This window comes from Plecotus auritus, assembly GCF_963455305.1.
Source record: "Plecotus auritus genome assembly, chromosome: 5".
Lineage (NCBI taxonomy): Eukaryota > Metazoa > Chordata > Mammalia > Chiroptera > Vespertilionidae > Plecotus > Plecotus auritus.
Window position 1 is genome coordinate 150,934,051 of NC_137776.1, and position 12,172 is coordinate 150,946,222.

General features: G+C 41.6%; 1 protein-coding gene across 1 annotated transcript in view; it reads right to left on the reverse strand.

Moving 5' to 3' along the window:
* Positions 1-7,279: 7,279 nt before the first annotated feature.
* RASEF (RAS and EF-hand domain containing) overlaps positions 7,280-12,172 on the reverse strand; it is a 61,348-nt gene continuing 56,455 nt past the window's right edge. The window contains exon 17 of the mRNA XM_080669086.1: positions 7,280-7,987. Coding sequence (XP_080525212.1) covers positions 7,882-7,987 — 106 coding nt within the window. The 3' untranslated portion in view covers positions 7,280-7,881. The remainder of the gene's footprint in view (positions 7,988-12,172) is intronic.

The window sequence follows — 12,172 nt, forward strand, 5'->3', positions numbered from 1 at the left end:
ACTATCAACTCCCCATTTTACAGATGTGCAGAGTGAGGTCCAGAAAGGGTAAGCCAACTTAGAGGTAGAGCCTATACCCAAACTCAGTCTGTGCTCAGAGCCTGAACTTCTAAATACAGGCAAACCTCATGCTATTGCATTTTGCTTCTTTGCTGTTCACAGATGTGGTGTGTGTGTTTTTTGTTTGTTTGTTTTGTTTTTTACAAATGGAAGGCAAGACCCTCCACCTGCCAAAAGATTATGACTGGCTTTATTGCTGTGGCCTGGAACCGAACCCTAGATTTCTCCACAGTATGCCTATATTATGCCATTAAATTACCACAATAAAGAACAATTTCTGTAGGACAATTCAAGAAACCATACTGCTTTTTCCTTAGGGGTTGCTGAAGATGCTCCTCAACTTAAGGAAAGTCACCACCTTCCTGACCACCACTCCTGCTGCCTCTCTGTGTGCTCCCTTTTCTGTTGGGATGCCCATTCAGGTCAGATCACCTCCCGAACATGGATAGAAGCCATAAATCCTGCCAGTGTACTGGGACCTGATGGCTTTTCCCCCTGGATCCTTCTCCCTGGAGCTGAGCCAGCCCATTCTTCAGTCACCCATGAGGAATTTCCTTTTCCCACTAAGCTTTCCCTCCCAGGCCTCGGGTGAAGGTGACTTTCTGAGGTTAATTAGTATAGCATGTCTGAGGCAGGTGTTCAATAAATATTTGAATAGGATCAATGGAGGTATTCCCAAAGCTTAATCAAGCCAGAGGCATTTTCAATATTGATGGGGTTCCTAGCAGCACTTCTAACCTCACCCAAGATCCCCGGTGGCTAAAGATACAAAGTGGTCGATCGCCTACAGGCATTCCTTGTTTTCCCCACTTGCCTTCTGGGAGAACTGCAACACTGAAAAGCCTCAATAATGATTTTACTGGTTCAAAAAAAACCAAAACAATCAGCCAAGGGAAAAAAGGCTCATCTGCAAATGTCATTAAACTAAATATCTCTTTGTTGTACTTTGTAGATCTTTTCCGGTTAGGGTGAAAGGGAGGTCATTTAAAGGTAACTCCCAGAAGCTTCCACTGTTCATTCAACATGTTCAGTTGGGTTAAATATTAACTCTTATGCTATCAGGATATAATAAAGTTTAGATTATCAATGGGGTTGGGGAAAAGGAGAATAGAGATACGAAATCCCTGGGCACACACCTAATATTAATCACATTGTACCATAGCTTCTGTTCCTCTGGTTCAGAGGTATTGAATGAATGAATGAATGAACGAACAAAAGAACTAACAAATCAACCAATGAAGAAACAAGTTCACAAAGAAACAAAGACATCCTGGGGTCAATCAAAGGTAAAAGGTCACCAGAGGCAGTTCCACTATTACATCTACACAATGAAGAAACCATGTGGATATTCTCTCCTTGTATTTAGTCAGAGTGTGCAGCTAGGAGGTGCATGCTGCCTTGTGACCTGGATGGTCTGCCCAGGAGTTGGGGGCTCCAGCAAACTGAGCTCCATAGAGCCAGGGAGTGTTCATGGCATCATGCCCAAGACAGAGTGCCAGTGATGGAAGCCAGAGGAGGTTGGGTATCAGGAGTCAACAGAATGCCAAGTTGAGGGTCCAAGAGGTGAGTGAGCCAGAGAAGATAAGCCAAGCAGAGAAGAGTAGATGTGTGTGAGGGCCATTTGGCTTGGCTGGGATTTCTTTTTTCTTTGTTTTTATTTTTCAAAATAGGTAATACAGTTCACCCTTAAACAACCTGGGGCCTAGGGTCGCTGATCCTCTGCACAGTACAAAAATTTGCATATAACTTTATACTCCTCCAAAACTTAAGTTGTCCCTCAGGATCCCCAGGGGATTAGTTGTAGGACCCCTGCGGATACCAAGCTCCATGGATGCTCAGGTCTCCTATATAAAGTGGCATAGATCAATGCATACAGTCTTCTCTCTGCATCTGAGGGCTTGTTGAAGATCTGAGGACTCCCACCAACAGACCAAAAGCAGTACAAGTATTTACTGAAAAAAAAATCTGCATGTAAGTGGACTCATGCAGTCAAGCTTGTGTTGTTCAAGGGTTAACTGTACAAGGAGCCAATCTATGTACTTGCTCAGTGCTCCCACTGAAATCCCATGGAGTCTATAATCTCAGGAGTTATAAACTCCTCCAAGGACCATATCAGTTTATGACTATCTGAACAGCCTCTACGAGATAAGAGGCACAGAGCACACATTAACCCAGTGGCTGGTGGAGAAACCTGTGAGCAAGCCCATTCTTCCAGTTACCACAGCTGGAATTTATTTGTGGTTCTACTTTCTCCAGTTGCTGAGATGACCTCTTTTGTGATCTTGTCAACTCAATGATACATTCCTCAGAAATAGGGAGCATCCTCTTTTTCTTTCTGCCCAGCCTTTCAGAGAGCACTCCCCATAACCAGTGCTATGAAAATGTTGAGTTGGTCAACTCTATGTCAAGTTGTGGCTGTTTAGTTCAACTTAATGTTTGAAATGGTAAATGCTTATTTCCTGTTCACAAAGAGCACTTAGGAAATTTAAAAATCATAAGCACACTCCCTATAGAAAAAAAGTGTCAACATTTTGGTAGTGTCATTACTTAGGTTTTCAAAATTAAAAGATTAAAAAGCAAACCAGTAAAGAGTAAAGCATTGTTCCTTCTTTAAATTTCTATCATCTAATAACTTGAAAATTGAGAAAAGAAAATGGTAATGGCATACAATTATTGTGGATGTTGGAGTACACAGAAAAATGGCCCGCCAAAGTACCAATCCACAGAATCTATGAATGTCACCTTATTGGCAAAGGGGGGCTTGCAGATGTGAATACTGATCTTGGGATGTAGAGGATATCCTGGATTACTTAGGTCATCTCAGTGTAGTCAAAAGGCTCCTTATAAGGGAGAGAGTGAGAGGAGAGTCCCAGCCAGAGAAGGAGATGTGAGGGCAGAAAAGGAAGCTAGAGTGATGTCATTGCCCACAGGGGGCCAATGAGCCAAGGAATGCAGGCCAACTCCAGGGCTGGAAAACACAGGGGATGGATCCTCCCCTGGAGCCCCTACAAGAAACACCATCTTGCCGACACCTTAATTTTAGACCAGATTTATTTTTGGTTTTGTAAACCTCCAGAACTGTAAGATATAAATGCTTGTGTTGTTTTGAAGTCATAAAGGTCATTGTAATTTGTTAGCTCAGCAACAGGAAACTAATACAGATCAAGTATTTTGTGTCTGTCAAAATATCAAGATATTGATGGGTTGCCTCCCATATGCTCCAGACCAGGGCAGGGATCGAACCTGCAACTGAGGTATGTGCTCTTAACTGGAAATGGAACCTGGTTCGATTTCCAGTTAAGAGCACAGTCCATGGGCCGATACTTTAACCACTGAGCAAAAACAGCCAGGCTCATATGTTTTTACTGATATTAGAGAGTGAAAGGGAGATAGAAATATCGCTGAGAGAGAAACATCAACATAAATCAGCTACCTCATGAGTACCCCCTGCTGGGATCAAGCCTGCAACCTGGGCATGTGCCCTGACCAGGAATCAAACCAGGAATTTCTTGGTGCATGGGTAGATACTCAACCACTGAGCAATACCGGCCTGGCGCACAATTTTTTTTTTAATTGAGGGTGATCAAAGTGCCAAGTATTATCCCAAACCCTTTATGTACATTAATTCATTTAGTCCTCACAGACAGTGCACTATGTCCAGTTAAACAAGTGTAAGAGCAATAATCTTGATGCTGATCAGTTAAAAAGGCTGCTACACAAGTGAGAGCAGGCAGCCTCATCTGAGAGTGGGCAAAACTTCCTGAAGGAAGAGATGTTTAAGCTAAATGAGCAGGAGTTAGCTAGGCAGTATGGGAGTGTAGAGAAAGAAAATGGGTGTCAGAGAAGAGACAAAACCCTGAGGTCATGTGGAGGGCCTAAAATTTACCTACAAAAGCCTCGCTGTTCCTGGCCACCACCCCCCAGGCTGGGTGACCTGCTGCCCTACTGGCCAGGATGACCTGGCTGTGCCACATCACCAACCACTAAGTGTTCATTCTTTTCTCCCACAAGCCAGCTGCCCACGCCAACAAGACCAGTGTGTCAGAGGCACCGTTTCATGTAGGCACCAGCTAGAATTAAAATTACTTCAGGGATGCCTGCAGCATAGTTAAAGGAAACACCCAAAGACTAAAGGAAGCCTGCTTTATTCAGTTTACAATGCAGAAAGTATTTGTAGTTCCTTAGACATTTGCATGGCTGTAAAAATTACACTTTATGGTATAATTATTAATGGTTTGAAGAAAAATAAAACAGTATAAACCAAGTATGGCAGATACCATGAAAATGTAAACCATATAAAACAAAATCATAAAACAATTATTCAATACTCAGAGGCCTACTTAATGAAATTTCTTTCACACACATATAATAAAAGCCCACAAAAAAAGATCACTTGGAAACTGATCACTGTACAAATATGAAAATAAGTCCTTATCTTTAACCTCAATTTTATCTTCAGCGAGAGGGCTGTGCGACTGGAGTTTATGCAAATCACATCATTTTGTATTAAATAATCAAGTGTCACAGATGTCATACAAAGCAGCAAGTGGAAAAAATAAATTATGAAAATGCATGAGGCTAAAAGTTAACAGTAAAAATTGTCTCCTTATCAAACATTCTTTTCTATAATGAAATTAAAATATTAGCCCATGAGTCAGAATACATAAAAAAGAAACATAGTATAATAGCGATTTAAAAAACTCTCAAAGGCAAAATTCACACAAGATGAGTTACTTGCATAGAACTATGCAAATGTATCTAATTAAGTCTAAGTTAAAAACATGAAATACAGTCTTGTGCCACACGCAAGAACAGACCAAAAATACAACTGTAGTCCCATAAGATCATAAGGGATTATAAGCAAAAAAAGTTTGTTTGCAATGTTAAAAGAAAAGGCTGGACCCACTTGGATGTTGATTTTACTTCTAGCTTTGGGTGGTTTAAATAGATGGGGAAGCTCAGCATGCTGTCCATTTGTCCATACACACACACACACACACACACACACACACACACACACACCTGTGCACAAACTCCCCTCCCATTTCTTTTTCTTCCCTCCCAGTCTAACAGTACAGTTGCACATCCCCCCTCCCCCAGCCCCCATTGCCTCTCTCTCCCTCTCCTCCTCTCCTCTCCTCTCCTCTCCTCTCCTCTCCTCTCCTCTCCTCTCCTCTCCTCTCCTCTCCTCTCCTCTCCTCTCCTCTCCTTTTTGTTATTTTTCCTCTCAAGCTTTATCTCTCAGGGTCTCTTTCAACCCTCTACTCTCCCTTTCTTGCCCCTTCTTTCTTTCCCTCTCTGCCTTCCTAACCTTCCTTCCTCCTGATGTCCATTCTCCCTCCACAGCCCTCCCCCACCTGGTGCTCCACTCGTGCACATGGGCACACACACTTTATCTTTTGTAACATATTTTTACTGTACCTTTTCTCTTTAGATGTGTTTAGATACACACACTTATCAAAATATTTATCTGTGTTGGAACAATTAAATATGACTGCTTTGTCTATCAAAGGTGCCTGTGCAATCTAAGCAATTTGGGTGCACTGGCCATACAATTCAGAATAAAGACCCAGGTAATACTTCTGTATCAAAGGGGTATTCTCATATACAGATTGTAAGACAAACAGAAAAAGACACTTTGGTGGAAAATAACGGCAACACAATAATGTGATCTAACCGTTTAGTGCAGCTGTACCAAACATCAAAACATGAGTTCCACATGATTGATATATATGTCAGGTCCATGCTAAACTGTCTCCACAGATGGCACCCAGACAGGCAATGCATAACCTTCATCTCACTGTGTCCCCAAGATAAGCACCACTCCTTCCATGTGCAGTTTTACAGCTCCCCACAAGCAAGGCATTCTTTTTGGTCAGAAACATAAACTTTTTTGGGAGGGGGAACCAACAAAAACATGAAAGAGGAAACAGGAATCCATGGTGGAGTTGCTAAAAATAGACCAACTTTCCAGGAGAAAAGACTAGAGGTCATCAACAGAGAGGAAGCATGCTTTCAAAAGCTTAAACGATGCTGTAGCCACTTATAATCTGTGTGTGCTACGTACCAGGTCAATTTCATTAAAATAAATACGAAGGTTGAGGAATTTAAGGTTTGATCATAAAAATCATAAACAGGAGAAAAATAGCTACAATGAATTATTTTAATTCAACAAAAAGGAATATTTCAGCTTACATGTAACAGCTACTATTTAAGTTTTTCAGCAAACTACTTGGGGCCTGGACCTACATGAACCAAGGTAAGCTCAGATCTCCAGTTGGGAGTAACTTAATTGGTTCAGGCCGCTGAAAACCAAAAACCAAACGCCAGGCTTCGCTGACCCACCCCAGGGTCAGGTGTTGACCCCTTTGGCTCTTAGAGACCTGTCAATGGGAAAGTGTGGGAGGTACTTCAAGTTCTAGGAGAGCAAGACCAACCAGCTCTTTGGTGAGGAAGTCACCAGTCACATTGAACAAAGGATTCCCACTCCTTTCCTTACCACACCTCCTCTCTTAAAGAGATGTTTTTCCAAGAACCTTGCACAGCACTTCTTTCCTTGTCCATTATTTAAGGAAGTGGATCCTGGCAGGGAGGGAGTGGAGGGATTTGCATTGTATTGGAGATCATGCTTTTAAATCATGGGAAGAGTTGAAATAAGCATGCATATTTTCCCTTGGCAAAATGTTAAATGGTTCTAAGAACTAATGTATTTTTTAATGAGATATAATTCACGTACCATTACATTCACCCTTTGGAAGTATACAGTTCAGTGGCTTTTAGTATATTCCAAAAGTTATGCAACCATTAATACCACATACAATTCCAGAACATTCTCATCATCCCAGAAAGATGTCACACACCCATTAGCAGTTGCTCATTCTTGATTCCTTGCTGTCCCCAGCCCTGGCAGCCACTGGCTGGTGAGCTGTTTAAGGGAAGAGCGACAACCTTCATGGGCATTGTACTCTCAGCAGTATGTGGCTTTCTATGTGTGTGTTGGAATTTTTAACATCAAACTTAAACCAAGGACTTTGTAAGTATTCTGAGATTATAAAATACTCTCTTTTATATAGAACTATTTTTGTCACAAAAATGTTTTGTTTTACACATAGAAAAATAGATTTTTCGGTCTCCACCAAAGACTGAAAATTGCCTTTTCCCCCTCAATTAAATTCTGTTCTTGTTTCAGAAGTGAGAAAAATCAATACTCCAATATTTTAAAAGTACAAACAACTAGTCTTTATTAACCATGGGCTATCACACTCTCCTTCTCACTTCTAAAAAAAAAAAAAAAAAAGTGCTACAGAATGTGAGAGGGCTTAGGCCACGTTGTCTTGTTCTACAGATGAGGACACAGAACTAACATGGGCTGGTGACATGTCCACAACCACAAGCCTAGTTAACAGCAAAGCCGGGCCATACCCCCTTTTATCAGTATTCTAGTATTAAATATCTGAAGGAAATGTTGTCATAGGTTTTGCCAGCTCCCGCATGAATCTAATTATGTCCATGAGTTTCTTCTACAGCTTTGATCTGAGCATGTGATTTTTTTTTATCACTTGAAAAACATTTACACGTTATCGTTTAAGACCCTGTAAGGACAAGACAAGTATATTTAACCAGGGAGTCTAAATTGTTCATGGGAACATAGCGAAGAAGAGCTGAGGTCCTGGAGGGACCCACAGCATGGTCCAGATCTCCCACATGTAACTCTCCATATGACAGTGTCTGTAGGCTGCACCACACCATGTGAGAAGCAAGTAAGTCGCACACATTCTGTATTCCGGAAATGAAGATTTCGCAGGTCAAGGTGTTCGAGGTTTAACCCTTGCAACAGTTCTTCATGTGGGTTGACTGTTTGGAACTGCTCCCACTCAGGTTGGTAATGGACTTGCTGTCATCCTCGTCAGTTCTTTTTTTTACTTCCCTGGAGAGAAAGAGAAAGAGAGAGAAAGAGAGGTAGAGGCAGAGGTAAAAGTAGAGGAGGTAGAGGGGGGGTTACTGAGACACAAACCTCAACCACAGATGGCTCTGTGGAAATAAAAGCAGCACTGCTGAGCATTGCCATCCAGACACTGGTCTAAATGCTTTCTAGGTGTTGACTTATTTAATCATCACAAGAACCATATGGATTTGTTGTGCCCCATTTTACATTGGGTATATGAGGAGCTCCCTTAGGTCACATAAGAGGAGAGGTCGTTCAGCTGGGATTCACAGCATGCAGGCTGGCTCCAACTCCAGCATTCTGAGCACCAAGCTGCGGACTCACACATGCACACACTCATGGATACACAGGTGCATACACACGTGTACATGCACATGCACACTCACACATGAATACACAGATCACACAGGCACACTCACACATGCATGCACAGACCACACATGCACATTCATAGGTGCATACATATGTGTACACATACATGCACGGTCACACATGCATGCGCAGACCCACATTACCAGGTGCATACATATGTGTGTACACACAGACTCCTCTCGCTCTCTTCTGTGGTTTCACATGCTTTAGTCTGCCACACGCACAGCCTACTCCTCACTACCCTAGCCCTGGCTCCCATCTCTGGCTGATACTGGCCGACATTAACAAGAAGCAATGCTGACTTAATTATACATGATCATGGAAGTAACAATGGATGGTTAAAATCCAGAAAAAAAATTTTCTTTTTATAACTTCCTAAATTTCTTTTAGAATTAACAGATGCAACGCTGACCATAGGTCTCCGTGATCTTATCAAAGCTCCCTAGGGAAGTGTTCTTCCAAGTGTAGCCACAGAGCATGGTGGTGACATATGCAGATCCTAAAGTCCCACTTCAGATAAGCCAAATGACTTGGGTAGGATGAATGTGACAGCTAGTCCCCAGAATGTCCCCGAACAATTCCTCTCTTCCCAGTCAGGCTTGGCATTTGTGCTGAAATGATATAACTGCCTGAGTTTGCTGTGTTTTCCTGAAATTTCAGGCCATTGATCAGTTAAATGTCTGCAGTATTTGAATACATTGAAGAACATATGAAGCACCTGCATTCCATTATTGATAAATTTACTTACCAATGGACAATGGTGTGTAGGCGTCCTAGCAGCTCAATAGGAAAATTGCAAAATTGCATTTCTAAGAGAAACTTTTCCTGGGATTGAGAGTTTTTCTAGGAACAAGCAAAGTAGCTCAGTGTGCCACATTTCTGGCCTCCCTTCCTAAAGGAATCCTTCAGACAGTGCACATCCAGAAACCCATCTCGTTCAATTTCATGACATGATGTGGTGTGGAAGGCACCTTTTGGGAGTTATCTTATGAGATGTAAATCTCATGCTGGGAGTTATCTTATGAGATGTAAATGGAGAACGTACATGTTTTGCATTTTACCCAACATTCTAAAGGCTGTAAAACTTTGTAAATATCCATTTAACCTGGGGAGAATATACCATGTCCATTTAAGACTTAGGCACTTTGACAAGAAACTTTGAAGATGGAGTATAAAGCAAATTATAGTCTTTACACATTTTCTTTCTTTATAATGTTCATAGTTAAAACACACTGCTAATAACTAAATTAGAGACCTTAAACCAGGCCATATGCAATACAAACAATAAGAAACTCAATGATAAGGGATTCACAAGTGCCCTCGTTATTGAAATGCTGTGCGCACAGGTGTTTTACATAAACCCAAGCCTGTGTGGAAGCTACACACCATAAACAGCTGCAGAAGCAAATGGGGCTGGCCGGTTACAGCCTCTCCCATCTTTATGATATAATAAAGAAAATCGATCCAGCACTCTGGGTGTGACCACGGCAATTTGAAGCAATTTAACTTTAATATGACCCTATGAGACAATTCAGCGTTAAATAGCGACTATACTATTCAGGAGAGTAGACGGTTGTATATACAATCAGAATGTTGGATCTATATGGGGCCTGGGAGATCATTTCCTTCAGCCCCACCCTCATTTTACAGATTAGAGAAGCCTACAGGACGATAGGGACCCGTTCAAGACTTCACAGCTATTCAGGGGTATATATAAGGCTGGACTTTGAGCCTCCTGACACCACATTCCTCCAAAATGCTGGGCAGCAGCCCACAGCCATGCACAGGACCTGCTCAGCAGCCCCCTTTCCTGCTAAGACAGAGTAGCAATTAAGCACCACATTGCCTAAGGCAGTGGTCGGCAAACTCATTAGTCAACAGAGCCAAATATCAACAGTACAACGATTGAAATTTCTTTTGAGAGCCAAATTTTTTAAACTTAAACTTCTTCTAACACCACTTTTTCAAAATAGACTCGCCCAGGCCGTGGTATTTTGTGGAAGAGCCACACTCAAGGGGCCAAAGAGCCACATATGGCTCGAGAGCCACAGTTTGCCGACCATGGGCCTAAGGCTAAGATAGCACTGAGCCCCTGCCTAGCTTCGGGCCCAATCGTGCTCTAAAGCAGCGGTCACCAACCTTTCGGACCTCACAGACCACCGGTTGGCAACCTCTGCTCTAATGACCTGCAGGCCCTTCCTACACCCATCTGCCTCCCTGGGCACACACCATCAACTCCACCCAGGAATTCTCATGTACATTTTAATGAAACACCAATACAACCATCTGAAACAAAAAAAAAGGAAAGGGGGGGGACACCTACCAACTCAACAAGTATTCCATCTTTAGTTCATTTCATTCATTCTTCCCCCTTCCCCATTTACTGAATATATCCTGTTTGACCAAAATAGCTGTGCACCCGAAATGCACGGAATCCATTATTTCACCTAATTTCTGAAGGTTTCATTCTGGCTCTCGACAAAAGTGATATTAGCCCATGATTCTCCAACTAAGCAAAAGCAAAAAAACAAAAATGTAATTCACTTGACTTTATATGTTAAATATTTGTTTGCCTTTTTTTCTACTGGTTCTAGGTCATATTCAAAGTTAGCACTGTTTTTGCTTTAAATAAAAATGATTTTCAGATTTCCAGTGTGGTGGGGGCAGGTGGCTCTCTCTCTTGGATTGATGTCAAAGGAGATAATGTTCAAAGACTCTGAGTTCAAGCTCAGAGGCATCTTTCAGGCCCTGCCACAAACCAATTCTAAGCAGGCCATTTAAGGTCCTGGGGGCCCTTTCCTGATTTTCCCAAGCCAGTCTCTCCAGGGCTCCAGACCAAACCTTCTATTAATAGAATTCTATTCTAAGAAGCACTATACACATCAAGTCACTAATACAAAAGCAGAATTTAAAACACTGCAAGGTATTTTAACTGTCAGTGTATACTAGCAGAAGAGGCCAATTATCATACTAAAGTCAAGATTCTTGTAAAACCTCACAAGTGATCAGTAAAAGCACTATATACTCTGAGTGGGCAGATTACTATGATCTCTGAACGCATAATAATCTGGACACTCAGTGTATATCCTATATAATAAAAGGCTAATATGCAAATTGTCCCCTCAACCAGGAGTTCGACCAGCAGGCAGGCCGGCCAACCACCCATGTCCCCTCCCCCTGGCCAGGCTGGCCGGACCCCATCCATGCACGAATTCATGCACCAGGCCTCTAATATATATATATATGTGTGTGTGTGTGTGTGTGTGTGTGTGTATACACACACACTCACACACACACACTGAGTGGTCAGATTATTATGAGTTCAAAGATCATAATAATCTGGCCACTCAATGTACCTACAATTACATTTTTGCTTTGTCATCGGCCTGGATTTTGTTAACACACACTTCGATTTTTTTCTTTCTTTGTTCTTCTTTTTAATATTTAATCCCTTTAGGCCAGTAAAGAATCATCATTTCATTTGTGGCAGAAAACTAGGCAGAAGAGATAAACATAACACACCATGTTGTTATTTCGTAAGAATACTCTAAGAATTAAAACACTATTATATCCAAGTTGCTCAATAATGCAATATTCCAATCTACATTCCAAAATGTTATTAACACCATTGCCTTAGCTAAATAATTACCTGTGTAATAAATTTAACCAAGTGCTTCCAACTGGCATATACACAATTTGTTTTATTGAGGTTTTCTTTTCTTTACCCTGGAAAATGTCATAATACTTATATTCATAATAATCTCTTGTGTTTAAAATCTGGTTCCTGTAAATGAT